This window comes from Oncorhynchus mykiss, chromosome 29, assembly GCF_057628025.1.
Source record: "Oncorhynchus mykiss isolate SJ-2025 chromosome 29, ASM5762802v1, whole genome shotgun sequence".
In the NCBI taxonomy this organism is placed as follows: Eukaryota; Metazoa; Chordata; class Actinopteri; order Salmoniformes; family Salmonidae; genus Oncorhynchus; species Oncorhynchus mykiss.
The window spans coordinates 13,390,103-13,403,968 of NC_143050.1; the positions used below are offsets into that span (position 1 = coordinate 13,390,103).

At 42.8% G+C, this 13,866-nt stretch overlaps 2 protein-coding genes across 3 annotated transcripts; one reads left to right on the forward strand and one right to left on the reverse strand.

Moving 5' to 3' along the window:
- Window positions 1-296: 296 nt before the first annotated feature.
- Window positions 297-7,624, reverse strand: si:ch73-362m14.2 (NHS-like protein 2). 2 transcript variants are annotated; one of them, XM_021591519.3, is made up of 5 exons: window positions 7,424-7,592; window positions 5,528-5,676; window positions 1,578-3,704; window positions 1,206-1,347; window positions 297-905 (listed from the first exon to the last, which is right to left on the reverse strand). In XM_021591519.3, exons 3-5 carry the CDS (start codon window positions 3,592-3,594, stop codon window positions 674-676), a joined length of 2,391 nt encoding a protein of 796 aa, XP_021447194.1. In that variant the 5' UTR covers window positions 3,595-3,704; window positions 5,528-5,676; window positions 7,424-7,592; the 3' UTR covers window positions 297-673. The 2 variants fall into 2 exon arrangements, with proteins under 2 accessions (XP_021447194.1, XP_021447198.1); XM_021591523.3 differs by lacking the exon at window positions 5,528-5,676 and having other exon boundaries at window positions 7,424-7,624.
- A 778-nt stretch (window positions 7,625-8,402) lies between these two features.
- Window positions 8,403-13,375, forward strand: LOC110510161 (G protein-coupled receptor 12-like). The gene is made up of 2 exons (XM_021591518.3): window positions 8,403-8,705; window positions 9,359-13,375. The coding sequence occupies exons 1-2, from the start codon at window positions 8,698-8,700 to the stop codon at window positions 10,365-10,367; spliced, it is 1,017 nt and encodes a 338-aa protein (XP_021447193.1). The 5' UTR covers window positions 8,403-8,697; the 3' UTR covers window positions 10,368-13,375.
- Window positions 13,376-13,866: the final 491 nt, after the last annotated feature.

Here is a 13,866-nt window from a genome sequence, read left to right on the forward strand (position 1 = left end):
TTTAACGACCCCCCCACTTAAGTGCCTAAGAACTGATCTTTCAAAAACCTGGGTACAGTAAGTAAGGTACCAATTTTGAATGCAATGTAGTTGTGATAGGGAATTGTTTCAGCGGAAAACATTGTTTTTTGAACATACAGTATCTTGGATTTATATCAATTCAACTATCATGACACTGGAGGAACTTGCATAAGACGAACAACCAGTCAATAAAACAGCAATCATGCTCCCCCGTTACTTTGTCAGAGTGAATAAGGTTTGGGCAGCAGTGGGTTAGAGCAGACGCATACTAATGATTTGTCACAGACACACAAGCAGCTCTGTTTAATTTCTGAGCGATACATGACCAAAAGCACAAATGTTGGCAGCTCAAAAACAAATGTTGTAGGCATCACAAGTCAAGGCAAGAAAGATGTATTGACACGATAGATTGTCTCAGCTCATAAGCAAAACACAGCTGGCCAACACTGTCATATTTCCAGTTAGACATGACCTCTATACACTGTATTGCCGTCACAGAAACAAGCTGCCGGTGTACTGTAGCACGTAAAGCAATACAAACTATAGCCTTTTCCTTCTCTCCCTGATTGTCCACAATACTCGCATGCCACATATTGAGTGAAAAGTGTTTGTTACACATTGAGAAACATAAACATTGGAGTTGTTTGATGCGCTACGGTTGGCCGGCCAATGGTTTAGTATTCTTCAGTAGTTCAGAGGCTGACAGTCTCTCCCCAGAGCTGGGTTTATTGCTCCTCCTCCTCTGCAGAAAAGCCATGAAGTTGTCATTTTTGGAGCTTGACTTCTGGACGACCCTCGGGGTGCCTTTAATGGGGGATCCGTAACCCTGCCTGCTCCCAGTGCTGTCAGCTGTTTCTTTACGACCCAGGAGTTTCTTCTTTGACCTTTAATAAAAAAACAGGGAGTCCAGAAAGTAGACCAATATAATACACTTGTTCTAATACACGTGTTATGAAGAAAAAACCATTGAGAAACAACTAAAAGATGAAATAATTCTGACAATATACTTTTTTGGAAAGTTTGTTAACGCTTGTTTATTTGTTGGATGTAATTATTTAACCAATTTAGTGTGCATGAAAGTGGACAGGGCTCGTCTCCTTATATCTAGTTTACCTATGTAGCACTGGTAGTTTGTTTTGCGTGTTGCTTACTATTCTATTTTGTGGGAAAGTAAGTCCCATTACCTGTGTATGATGGTGAATAGGTCCTCAGTAGTTGGCTGTGAGGAGTTGTGGTCCAACTCTTCCTCCTCCTGCTCCCCGAGGCACAGTGTTCTCATCTGAGGCATTGCTCTCCTCTCTTCACTGTTCTCATCTAGGAAAAATCCTGTTGGAAAAATATATAACACCATAAATTCCATTTGGGATGAAAATACTTTAGTTCAAGAGCTAACTCGTGCCATCTACATATTATGCGTACATATTGATTCAATAATAACAACATACAATAAATAATGTTACAGATGATGCTACAGATGTTGGTTACAGATGTTACAGACTGCATGCATAGAGTTCAAAACAGTGTGAGTGAGTTCTTCTTATAAAATGTAAGAATACCATCTCTTATCCTGTTATGGTTGCAATCTTGTCCAGTAAAGTCTCTGTCTCTGTAAACACTGGCAGTAACCTGGTAACCACTGGCAGTAACCTGGTAACCAGTGGTATGAGGCTGGTATGCACTGGCAGGAGCCTGGTAAGCACCACTGAGCCCAGACCAGACATGGCTCCTGGTGCTCTCCTGTCCCAGTGAGCTGATGGAGGGCATGAAGAGGACATCAGGTTTCTTTGCAACTGGAGGGGGAACCAACTTCTTCTTCCTATCTAGTTCAGCTTGAAGAGATGTGGTGCTGGTGAGAGAGGTCCTTCTCACATTCCTGGTCTCTGAATAGCAGGAGGCAGGTGGTGGGTGTGAGTCAGTCACATCATACTGCTGCCTGTCTACAGCTTGCTGCCTCTGAAACATAACCCCATCACTGGCAACACGAGGAGGCTGGTGTGACCTCTTAGGCTTCACTCTTCTTTCCACCATAAACATGTCCTCTTGGCTCTCTCTTGGTGAGGCTGGAAGGGTCTCTGAGAACTGTGTAGAGATTGAGGAGGACTTTACCATATGTATTGGTGGCCATTTGTGTGCGGGTGGCTTAGTAGCAACAGGTGGTTTAGCTTTAGGACTGTAGTGGACCAATGGACAGCTCTCCAGCTCCAGCTCCTGTTCCTGCTCCTCCTCCCTGATGACTTCAGGTGAGCCCTCCAGGCCTTTGTCTGAATCTGAGCTGCTGACGGAACGTAAACGAACATTGCTGAGATCCTCCTGGGTCACCACAGGCATCACCATCATGCTGGAGCTCAGCCTCTGTCTGGGTTTGGTAGTGCCAGAGGACTCGGAGTGACGCCGCGTGGCTTTAGATTTGATCAACGTCGGGTCTGGGAGAGGGACAATCCCTGGCAACTCCAGGGACAGCCGTAGCCTGCTGTTGCTGGCTCTGGGGGAGGTGGGTGAAGTGGAGGACTTGGGGCGCATCCTGCAGCCCAGGGGGGAGGGTCCAGTGATGGCAGACGTGAGGATAGGAGGGGGGGAAGTCTCACACTGAGATCTGGACTTGCCATTGGAAGGGGAGACTGGGGCAGGTGGTAGGAAGGGGGACTGTTTACAAGTTAGAGATGGAGGGTGTCGCAAGGGGGGAGAGGGTCTGACCGATTCTGACCAGCTGGTGGCTTTTTTGTCCTCATTTCCAGTAATACCCACAGCAGGACCTGAGCTTGACATGGAAGAGCAGGGGTCAGTAGATCTTACTTCACGTAGCTGCCCATTATTGTTGACTGGTGGCCCAACCAGAGCCTGTACAGGCTGAGCAGGGGACTGCTCCAGGCACAGTACCTCCTCTGTCCTGGGTGTGGAGATGAGGATGAGGTCAGGCAAGAAGGGGTCTTGGGTAGCTGTGTCACTGTCCATGTAGAGGCTCTTGGTCCTGTTGTCTCTGAGCTGGGAGGCGGAGTCTCTCCTCAGGGACACGCTACGGGTTGGCGGCGCCGGCCTCCTCCTCGTCTTCCTCAGGATGATGCTGTGGGACCGCGACCGTGGACCACCGTGATCAGGGGAGACGTCTGGGCTCAACGGGGAGCTGTCGCCTCTACTAATGTCCTCTGAGCTGTTGTCAGGGCATAGGTGGACGTAGCTGTCACATCTGCTTCTGGAAGTAATTGAGTTTGAGGCAGTGGCTGCAGAGAAGGAGCGACCGCGAAACTCAGGGTTGTGTACTGGCAGGACCGTCTCCTCATTTTGAATGGGGTTAACTATATAACACTCCCTTTCACCCTTTCTACTGGCAGTGTTAGCCATGGCAGACAATCCAGTGGAGGCATAGGGGCCAACCTGCTGGAACTGGGAGGTCACAGAGGCTTCTGGGGGGTGGCATATCTTGGCAGCATGCTGGCATGGGGACTTCACCACGTCAGGACAAGGGGACATCATGATGTTTGGTTGGTATGATGTGTTGTCCCAGTTGGGGGAGAAGGTGGACCCTTTGGGCCCCTTCCAGGCCTGACTGGTACACATCAGGGCCCTGTTCTCCATGACATCAGAGACAGGCCTGAGACACCAGGTAGATCACAGGCTGTTTGGCTGAGCAGAGATGAGTCCTCTTTAGAGAACAGAGTTTCACAATTCCTTCATCTGGATGTTACCTAAGGGGACGAGAAAATAGAAGAAACAAGTTGTGTGAGTGACAGCACAGTGTGTTCATCTTGGTTTCAGAAATAAAACAAAATATGCTATTCTGTCTTTTATTCATTTCCCTTTTGAATATAACCATAGTCCTTTGAGTATGAGGATACTGTATATAAGGAGAAAATGAGCATGTGAGTGGGAGAGGGTGAGTGAGATGTGGCTGGAGAGAAGGAAGGAAGTCAGAAAATATCTCTGCCTATCTTGGTCTTGTGCTTGATAAATGAAGAGTGGGTGTTTACCATGGTAACTGCTACCTGGTCATCCCTAGTCAGATCACAAAAACAATCATTTGAACCCCAGATTAGATCTATACTGCATGATGCCTGGTTCCACAGCATCTACACTGGATGGGATGAGCAAACTATTGAAGAATAATTGACAGATTGGAAAAGCTATTCCAGTAATCATACCTAAAAAAATCCATGGCTGTTAATAAAATGGAAAGATTGTGTGTAGGGAAAAAAAGAGAACATTTTGATTGCGTTAGATTGACAAAAAAAAGGTTAATTAAGAGGACCATGCAGTCATGTAATGAACAGGAATAAAGATATGATAAATGCAGAATTTTTGTTTCAGGGATAGTATGATGAATGATCTACACATCCAACGATGGAAGACTTGCTTAAGTCTCAGCACAGTCAGAGTGTGAATTAAATTAGCCAAGGAAGGCGGTCAATGCTGTTTCTTGGGAAAATGCTCCTCTGTCGTTGTTGGAGAGGGCACGTGCTATTGGGATAATTAGTGGGGTAAAGACTGTTGCATACAGCTGATCATGGAATTCTCCCTCTTTCATTGCTGGACTAAACCTGTAGTTGTTATGAAGTTCATCTATTATTTTCATCTTCATTTCCGCTCTATTGCCTGCCTTCTCTCTGGACAACTCTCTGAGCAATATCTTCTGCCTTAAAGAGGAAGATCTCTAACTATTTCTTTCCTCTAAATGGTGTGTTGGTTATGATGTCGTCAAAGACTGTGTTTTAGCATGGGTCAAGTAGGCCATTTAGATATGCTGCACACTCCACCACTGACAGTCAAAGGAGAGTTTTCTCTGCATTCATCGGTATAACAAACACCATAGCCTTTGGGAATGGTTCCCTGGATGAACGTATGATCACTCCTATTCCCTTTCCTTTAACAAAACAGATTTTGTATACATACACACACAAAAAAATACCACACACAGACACACACACACACACACACAAATACCACACACATACACACCCACACACACATGCAAAAAGACCACACACACACACAACACACACACACATGCATGCACACATTTATACACACACATGCTTGCAGTTACCCACATACGCATGCAGGCACACACCCTCTCACAACGCACATACACAGACACACACACAGACAATAACAACAATGCTTAAAAATAGAGGGCTTTCTGACATAATCATGTCCATGTTCTACCTTGTCAGATAGATGGCTAGAATGAAACCGATAGAAAGAGAGACAGATATATGTATATATATATATATATAGAGAGAGAGAGAGAGAGAGAACGCCAGAGAGACGTGTAAATACCCTAGAGCGACAGAGACCCTCGACTTCCTTGAATAAATAGATGCTAATTGGAACAATAAAAATGCTAATCTTTCACATAAACCACACAACACTGTTTGCATGTCTACATACATGAAGTCAAAATGAGTACATGACAGAATGAAGAGACATCAATGTCATCTCAACCTTCCTGTAAAACAGAGCCTGATGAATGTGTCCATAAATCCCTCCAAAGCTCTGTGTCCTCCCCTCCTACCTCACAGCTGGCTCAGGAGATAGAGCTGTGGCTTCCAATGCAGCACTCCTACATCTACGCTACAGCCTGCTCCTACAGCCCAATACATTCACATGCTGTTGCCATGACAATTGGAAGTGGGCTGCTACTTGCTCTGACTTCGTTGGATGCTGAGAGAGGGAGGGAGAGAGAGGAGGGAGAGGAGAGAGAGGGGGGAGAGCGAGAGAGAGAGGGAGAGAGGGGGAGAGGTAGAAAGACAGAGAGAGGAGAACAGAGGATGGACATCAAAATATTTTTGGGATGGCGTATGAAGCATATTTGCCTCTGAGGGACAAGGATGGTATTGAATTGTTTCAAAGAGGCTGGCACATCAAAATAGTTCCATTGCCTCAACAGCTGCATCATGACAAGAGCTGACTTGATATTCCTGGCATGCCTTGGATGGTTTACTTTGAGGAGCATAGATACAACCAAGTAATTCACAGCTGTTTTGCTACGTTTGACTTTTCCACATGGACGTGTTCAACTTCATCAACTTTTATGTAAATAAAAGCATGACGGCTTGAGACACTTTGAGTAAATGTCTTACAATTACCTCAGTGTTGTTAGTCTCAATGGGTGTGTTTACCAGATCATGCCACGGGCGGCTGCTCGCTCAGGAACATCCCTTTAGAGGCTTCAGAAAGATATATCATGTCTATGTTGGTTTCAGGATTTTTAACTTTTTATTTTTTATTTTTTTTATTTCACCTTTATTTAACCAGGTATTAACAATTAACAAGTCAATAACACAGTAGAAAAAAAACTATCAAAAAGCATCAAGCCATACAGTCTCAACAAAATGACTAATGCACGGTGTAGCAGATGTTGACAATAATAACTGAGACGAAAGATGACAGAGCTGAGAAAGAGAAATTGGCTCCATCCTCTTCTTCTAATGTTGAGACAGAGCTATTGACCAATGTTTAACAACGTTTGGGAAACATTGTTGGCACATGATGGGGACAGGAACAAAAAATAATTGCACCTCTACCTCCAGATGTGCAAGATGACTTTTCATCACGCGCAGCAAATCACCGTGCAGCGCCAGTTCATGACTACCTCCCACTCCTCCTCCACCACTAAAGGAGTCTCCACCCTCTCCATTTGCATTGTGCTGGATCCCCTTCGCCATGTACTTTCAGGTGGCGGACATCAGATACCCCCCCATCCCTTTATGGAACCTGAGTTTTCCTGCTAGCCACAACAGTTCAACAAGTATGTTGCCATAGACAGTCTGCTGTGTGGTCACATCTGAATAGAGCATTGTTACATGTAGGCCTTCATCACCTTGGTGGGACTACTGGTCTGTATGACTTATGAAGGTGAATTAAATACAACAGACAGTACTTGAACTGTACCAAGACGGCTTTGCTGTGCCAATTGTTTCAGAGTCAATGTGAACCCTTCAGAATAAGGCCTGTGGTTTATCCAAGCTTGACTTCTTTCCCCAGAGTAATCTCAGATGACGCATGCTAATTGAGTTTCTTTCTAATACCATGCAGACATGACCTAATACATTTGATCGTTATAATTATTGATTTACTGCATTACGTTACGGAAAGTAAAGGTAGCAAAGGAATCATTGTACTTTTGAAACTGCTAGTTACCTAACTTGTTACATGTCATCTTCAAGCCATATTAGTGGCCCTTAGTTGATCGATCGTAAAGAGCTCAAAACTGAGTTTATTCATTGGTCAATAATTCACCATTCCATACTAATGTTATCCACAGAACCTTTTAAACCTGATAGCCCAAGACCTACATATAGAAATCAAATCACATACCTCTTTACCTGCAAGGAAGGAGGTCATGAATTGTACAATATATCGGATTAATAATAATAATAATTCTAATTTTGGGAATTGTCAAATTTACCTGATCAAAACCAGCATCCTCAATGAGATGGTGAGTTGTCTCTCTAACCCTCTTGTCACCCACGTACCAATATGACCAAATGTTCCTCAAATGTAACTTCTAAACCAGACCCTAACTTTCAACAAAGGAAGTGGCTGTGTACCAGGCATTGTGACAGGAAACATGAGATGGGGAGTGATTAGGGCTGGGGCTGCTTCTATCGGGGTCAAGTGTTTAGTGAAGGGTGAGAACAACACCACTATTTCCACACCCCTTGCTTCCCTATTGGCAGACCATGCTCACACACCCTCCTCTATGTAGTGTAACAAGTACTAGAAGGTGATTCATGAAGTTGATCAGACTTCCTACAGTGATCATGAGGATATATGGAGGGAGGGTCTAAAATATTACTCGTGAAAGTTCATTGGTCTTAATAATTCCGGAAAAAGAAAATAACTCTGCATAGTAAAAATTAACTTTTGTTTTTGACAGGCATGTCAGCTAGTTTGAGTATTTTTTAGCCAGCTAGCCAGCTACTCTACTGACCAGTGGTGGCATGGTCAAACTTCCAAAAGATGTCGCCCCCCACCCCCTCTTTAAAGTGATATACTGCCACCTGCAGGTTCCAGGACAACACAGTTCTCTACTCATACTGGTATCACTTTGTCAAGGGAGGAATGTGCTTTGAACATAAAATTAACTCAATCAGATGCTGGAACCATTCTCATCAACGGAGGTCAACAAGATTCAAGCTAACTCTTAGGATCCTTGTGTGAATATATTATATTCCACACAATTAAAATGTAGTTGGAAAAAATACCAGGCCATAGCTTAAAAAAGTACATAAAATAAATAAACCCGAAACAGCTAATAGTATTGACTATTTATTTCTGAAAATCTATGCTGTGTCACCCTCTTCCACAAGCTCTGAATCACACATCGAGTGAAGAATGGAGTGGGAGCACTTGACGTCAGTTGGAGAATCATCCACAGGACCAATAGGATAGTAACAAGCGAGAGTCAATGCCAGCGAATTGCCAATATCATTAGCGGTGTGTCAGCCAAGACTTAACGTCTCCTGTGAGAAATAGAATCAGAAAAGAGTTGTTACAATAACGGTAAAAGAAAACAGAGGGTTTATATTATACATCGGTGCCGGCGGTTACCGGTTATAGTCTTCACCCGCGCGCCCAATGTCTCCATCTTCCCTGTGAACAGCTGTCAAGGAATGCGTATGGGCAGACCTCAACAAGCCATCTCAACATCACTTGACTGAGGCATAGTGACACGCACGGATGCACTGGTTAGTGATCAGCCTATATATCTATATATTATGTCCGCGTTTAAAAGATAGACAAGAGAGAAGAACCCTTTTCTCACATAAATGACATCATTTGGTTTTTGACCTTAGAAGTCCTTTATAATCACGCGAGAGGGTAAGAATAGATGTGTGGATTAATAATATTAATTTGCCCTGGGTGAAACAACCCATATCTAATGTTTGGGCATGCTATTACTAATCGAAATTACATGGATCTAAAATTAGATCAAAGACAAGCCATTCATTTCCATTTTTACCGTTTCTATAAATTCCTGCTCAAACAGCCAATCCTTGATGTCAGTAGTCCCGACAGAGGGGCTCTCATTTGAATTTAACTCTTTGTTGTATGTATTGGGAGACAACGGAGGAAATGATAAGTACACTAACAGCACAGTTGAACTGTTATAATTTGACTAATCGGTGATACTCTGCTAATATCCTTTATGCATAAAAGGCAGCATTTTGGCCATGCATTCACGCCACAATTTGTCGTGCGTCTGTCAAATGAGACAAATGTTTTATTTGGAAATATGTAAGACACTCTTGAACACAAGTGTCTTTACACTGTACATTTCCCACGGTGATCACTCTGACATTCTCTATCTGCGCCCCCTCCCCTTCTCTGTCATTCTCAGTGATGATTCACTCTCTGCCGCAGCTATGAGTAACCAATTCCAAAACACCTCTTCCCCAATCTGGAGTGTTCAAGAAGGAGGGAATTCCACGCCACCTCCAACATTTGAGCTGGAGCCGGTGCCTGTCAGCGTGAATCCCTGGGATATAGTATTGTGTGTCACAGGGACCTTAATGTCCTGTGAAAATGCAATCGTGATTGCCTTAATTATTTACACGCCCACCCTGAAAGCGCCCATGTTCGTGTTGATAGGGAGCCTGGCTTTTGCGGACCTACTGGCAGGGCTTGGTTTGATAGTGAATTTCACCATCACCTACATATTTGATACGGGATTCGCGACGCTGCTATCAGCTGGACTGCTCATCACTGCCTTTTCGGCCTCCGTTCTCAATATCCTGGCAATCACTGTGGATAGATACCTGTCCCTCTACAACGCACTGACATACCACACAGAAAGAACAGTGATTTTTACCATCGTCACACTGGTGCTCATTTGGGTGACTAGCATCACTCTGGGCGCGTTACCGATCATGGGTTGGAACTGCCTTAAGGATGAGACTACTTGCAGTATTTGCGCTCCCATTGATAAAAATCACGCTGCAGCACTGGCTGTGACTCTTCTTTTTGTATTCGCACTCATTTTGCAACTCTACCTCCAGATTTGCAAGATTGCTTTTCGTCACGCGCAGCAAATCGCGGTGCAGCACCAGTTCATGACTACCTCCCACTCCTCCTCCACCACTAAAGGGGTCTCCACCCTCTCCATTATACTTGGCACATTTGCATTGTGCTGGATCCCCTTCGCCATGTACTCTCTGGTGGCGGACATCAGATACCCCCCCATCTATACCTACGTCACCGCTCTCCCAGCCATTTGTCACTCAATGATAAACCCCATCATTTATGCTTTCAGAAATCCCGAGATACAGAAATCTATGAGACTGGCTTGTTGTTGTGGATGTGCATCTTCCAACTTCCCTCTGCGACCAAGGACGCCAAGTGTTGTCTAGGCAACTGTTGTATGTTAGCCTATAGCCTCTAATCAAGTAGTTACAAACACATCACAATCTTAATGACTAATCCGAAAAGATTTGTGGGTGTTTTGTTTTGCATTTCATGTGTATTGAATAACTACTGTACGTCTGATGTCCTCTTGTATATTTTACTGAGCATAGCATTAGGATTTCTGCTCTCAAAATAAACCCGTTCAATTTCTCTAAAGGAAGTGTATTGTCCCAAAGCTACCAGTGCAGTATTGATGCGTTTATATGGAGGTAGTAGCCTTCACTGTACGAGCGAGCCCTCATATAAAGGCCTCATTTAACAACCTTTAGATTATAATTGATGCATCTGTACGTGTCATGTGCAATGACTCGGTGTCGCTCATAATGGCATTTAAAGTAGCCCCTAACTCATTAGGCAAATACGTGTTCTGTGTCAGTACAATAGGCCTAATGTCCCCGTATTGATTCAATTTAATTTTGAATAATGTTTATCAAAGGTTGTTGAATGTTCATCAGGAGGATGTCGAAACTTGGTACTGACTTACCGCGTCTCTACACCTTCAAAATGTGTAAACTGTCCCTTCAGTCTGTCATACAGTGGGGCAATTAAAAGTGAGCCAATGTGTGATTTACGCATGGTTTATTGCGAGGGGGAAATGCTGGAATGAGTGGACTATGTAGCTCAGCGTTATCCGCAAAGCCGTTTCAGCACCATAGACAACGAAACGTGAGCCATCGCCCACTCGATAACGGACGCATATGCCTGGTAATGCGAGCTATGTAACTAGTACTGTAGGAGTGGAGAATAAGCCTAATTTGTGTGCTTTTTTAATTCAAGACAAAAGCAGCAAAATAGTGTCAGCCAAGGTTTTCCAAATGAACGCACCCAGACAGTATCATATATTCCCTGTGTGACGGGCCACTCTAAATGTTTCAAGGGGGGAAACCCTTTGCATTCGTCATGCGCAACACTAATGGATTAGAAGTACAATAGACTACGTGCAATATCTGTATGCCTATAGCCCACCTAGACCCTCCGTAGACCTTACACATCAACATCTGATTGACTTCTGATGTCATAACATATTTTTGTTGCTTGCCCACTAAAAACAAATGGTTCTACATAGTGCCAAAAAAGGGGGCATTTCGCTTGTTACCATAGAATATCTTTTCTTTGGTGCTATATATATAACTTTTTTTCAATTCTAAATTGAACCTGTATGGGCAATAAATAATCATTTCGTAAGGTTCTATAAATAACCATTAAAACATGTTATATAGCACACAAAAAAAGATTCCGCTATGGTTACAACCCTTTTTGGGGCTATATAGAACCCTTTTAATGGTTCTTCATATAACCTTTATGCAGAATGGTTCTATAAAGAACCTTTCTCAATCTAAACAGTTCTTTGTAGATCTATTTGAAGAACCATACAGGTTTTTTTTATTCTGGTTAGCCATATTGTTAAAATTCCATAGGTGTTATTATTGTGTTAATTGACAAGTTGAATCAGATGTGCTAGCTCTGGAACTGCTGGGGTGCCTGAGGAAAGAATTGAGAACAACAGTTCTCAGTTGACACAAGGCCACACATGAGTCTTTCACTAGACACTGTTTCTAAACCATAGTCATATATAACATGTCATGGCATAACACAACAGATTAGAGAAACTAGAATAAATGAGCCGCTGGCCCTAAATATTTATTATCACTAAAAGAACAATGAAACCTTTTGTGAACTGTAAAGAACCATTGAAGGGCTCAAAGGGTTCTATGAGTCATTATGGTTCCACATAGAACCATCACCCTTCCCAAAGAACCCTTGATGAACCCTCTTTTCTCATGTTTTCACAACAAATCAATGTTTAGGCCATGTACACATAGATGTCTGTAGGGTAGTTGTACAGAATGGTTGCAGTGCATCATTTAAGAAAAAGCTAAATTATGCAAATTGTAGGCTACAGTTTTGTTCTGCTGTAATAGCACTCATTCCAATAGTTGGTAAATACAAATGTTCTAATGTTTTAATTGTTTTTGCCTTACTTTGTCTCACGGGCAATAATGTATAACTTGTGTGTTAATAGTGATAAACTGAATGACATTACATGTTGTTTCTCAATAGAACGTGAGCACTATACATAACTACTAGCCACTTGTCAGTTTATGACTGTATAATACAGTAGCTGCATCACTATGACTTCAGTAATGTATGGTGGACAAGTTCAGTACTTGAATGATAATGCAATGTCTGTTGTTTGAGATGTGTGTGGAGAGCCCTTACAGAATGTAGGCTCATCTACTGCCTATTCACTAGTAGTTCCGTCAAAGAGCTGCTATAAGCAATCCACAATAATTGGAACCCTCAATTTGATATGCTATGATTAGAGTCAAGTCGGAGGGAACTCTGCAACTAGAGTCATCACTATTGAATTGAAGGCTGTCTCCTGTGTGCCACAAAGCTTTGCTTGTGGTAATACTAAATGGAATGTTTGTGTATGATTCAAATGATTGTCCCAAACACTGATCCCCTTGGTCATCATCCTCCACTGTCAGCATGATTTGATTTTGCTATGTCAAGATCTAGTATTCTCACAGGGTTTGGAAGTCCTTAAGGTCTTATCATATTGATATAAAGCTATATTTTTATATATTTATTGAAATAAATGTATGTTGTTTGTATCTCTTATTTGTTTTAAATAATCAATGATGTTTTTGTCTTAAGGAAAACCACTTCAATGTGTCTTGTCCAACCAGTTTAGAAATGTGTTTAAGGTTTGATTGTTTTTATACCAAAACAATTGAAAAGCTACTGTCAAAGTTGTTTGCTTTCATAAGATGCCGGGGCACTCTTTGTTGCATGGTTAATTTCTGTTCAAAACACCTCACCATATTGTCACCAAGACAGGGTTTTAGTTTGGGTTTTTGTAACAAAGGTAACCAACCAAATCTGTAGCAAGGAGACATCCAAACCAGGTGTCTGTGAAAGAGGCCAATAAAGGTTTTTGTTTACCATGTTTCTGTTTGGTGTGGGTGACTCAGTGGGGTCCTGGCTCTATGCTCCCTGGGACAGATGGAGGCTCAGTGACCGCTGCCTAGTGCGATGCCACTGCCTTTGAGGGGAGCAGGGGAACAAACAGGATCCAACAACAGCTATCTGTATCTGTCTGGTGTGAAATCTGTCTCGTTGTCCTCTGTAGCTCAGTAGAACATTGCACTTGAAACGCCAGAATAGTGGTTTCGATTCCTGGGACAAACCGTATGTAAAATGTTTGCATGCATGACTGCAAGTACCTTAAGATAAAAGCATCTGCTAAATTACATTGAATATTTTTAGAATAATAAACACTCCACTAATATCAGTGCTGCTTTACATGGGACCAGAAAGAGATACGGAGTCATTTCCAAAACACTTTACCACTGAAAGGTTCCGGTACCTTCTACAAACATTGGAAAGAAACAATTCTCATTCAAAAACAGACAACACAGACTCTATAAATGCATTAGC

What these genes read in the sequence shown, in the direction of transcription:
- si:ch73-362m14.2 (XM_021591523.3), bottom strand. Translation starts at nt 3,594, where the DNA reads ATGGAGAACAGGGCCCTGATGTGTACCAGTCAGGCCTGGAAGGGGCCC. An exon ending in CCATAACAGGATAAGAGATG is followed by an intron (nt 1,348 to 1,577) that starts GTATTCTTACAT and finishes TTTTTCCAACAG; the next exon opens with GATTTTTCCTAGATGAGAAC. An exon ending in CTATTCACCATCATACACAG is followed by an intron (nt 906 to 1,205) that starts GTAATGGGACTT and finishes TTTTTATTAAAG; the next exon opens with GTCAAAGAAGAAACTCCTGG.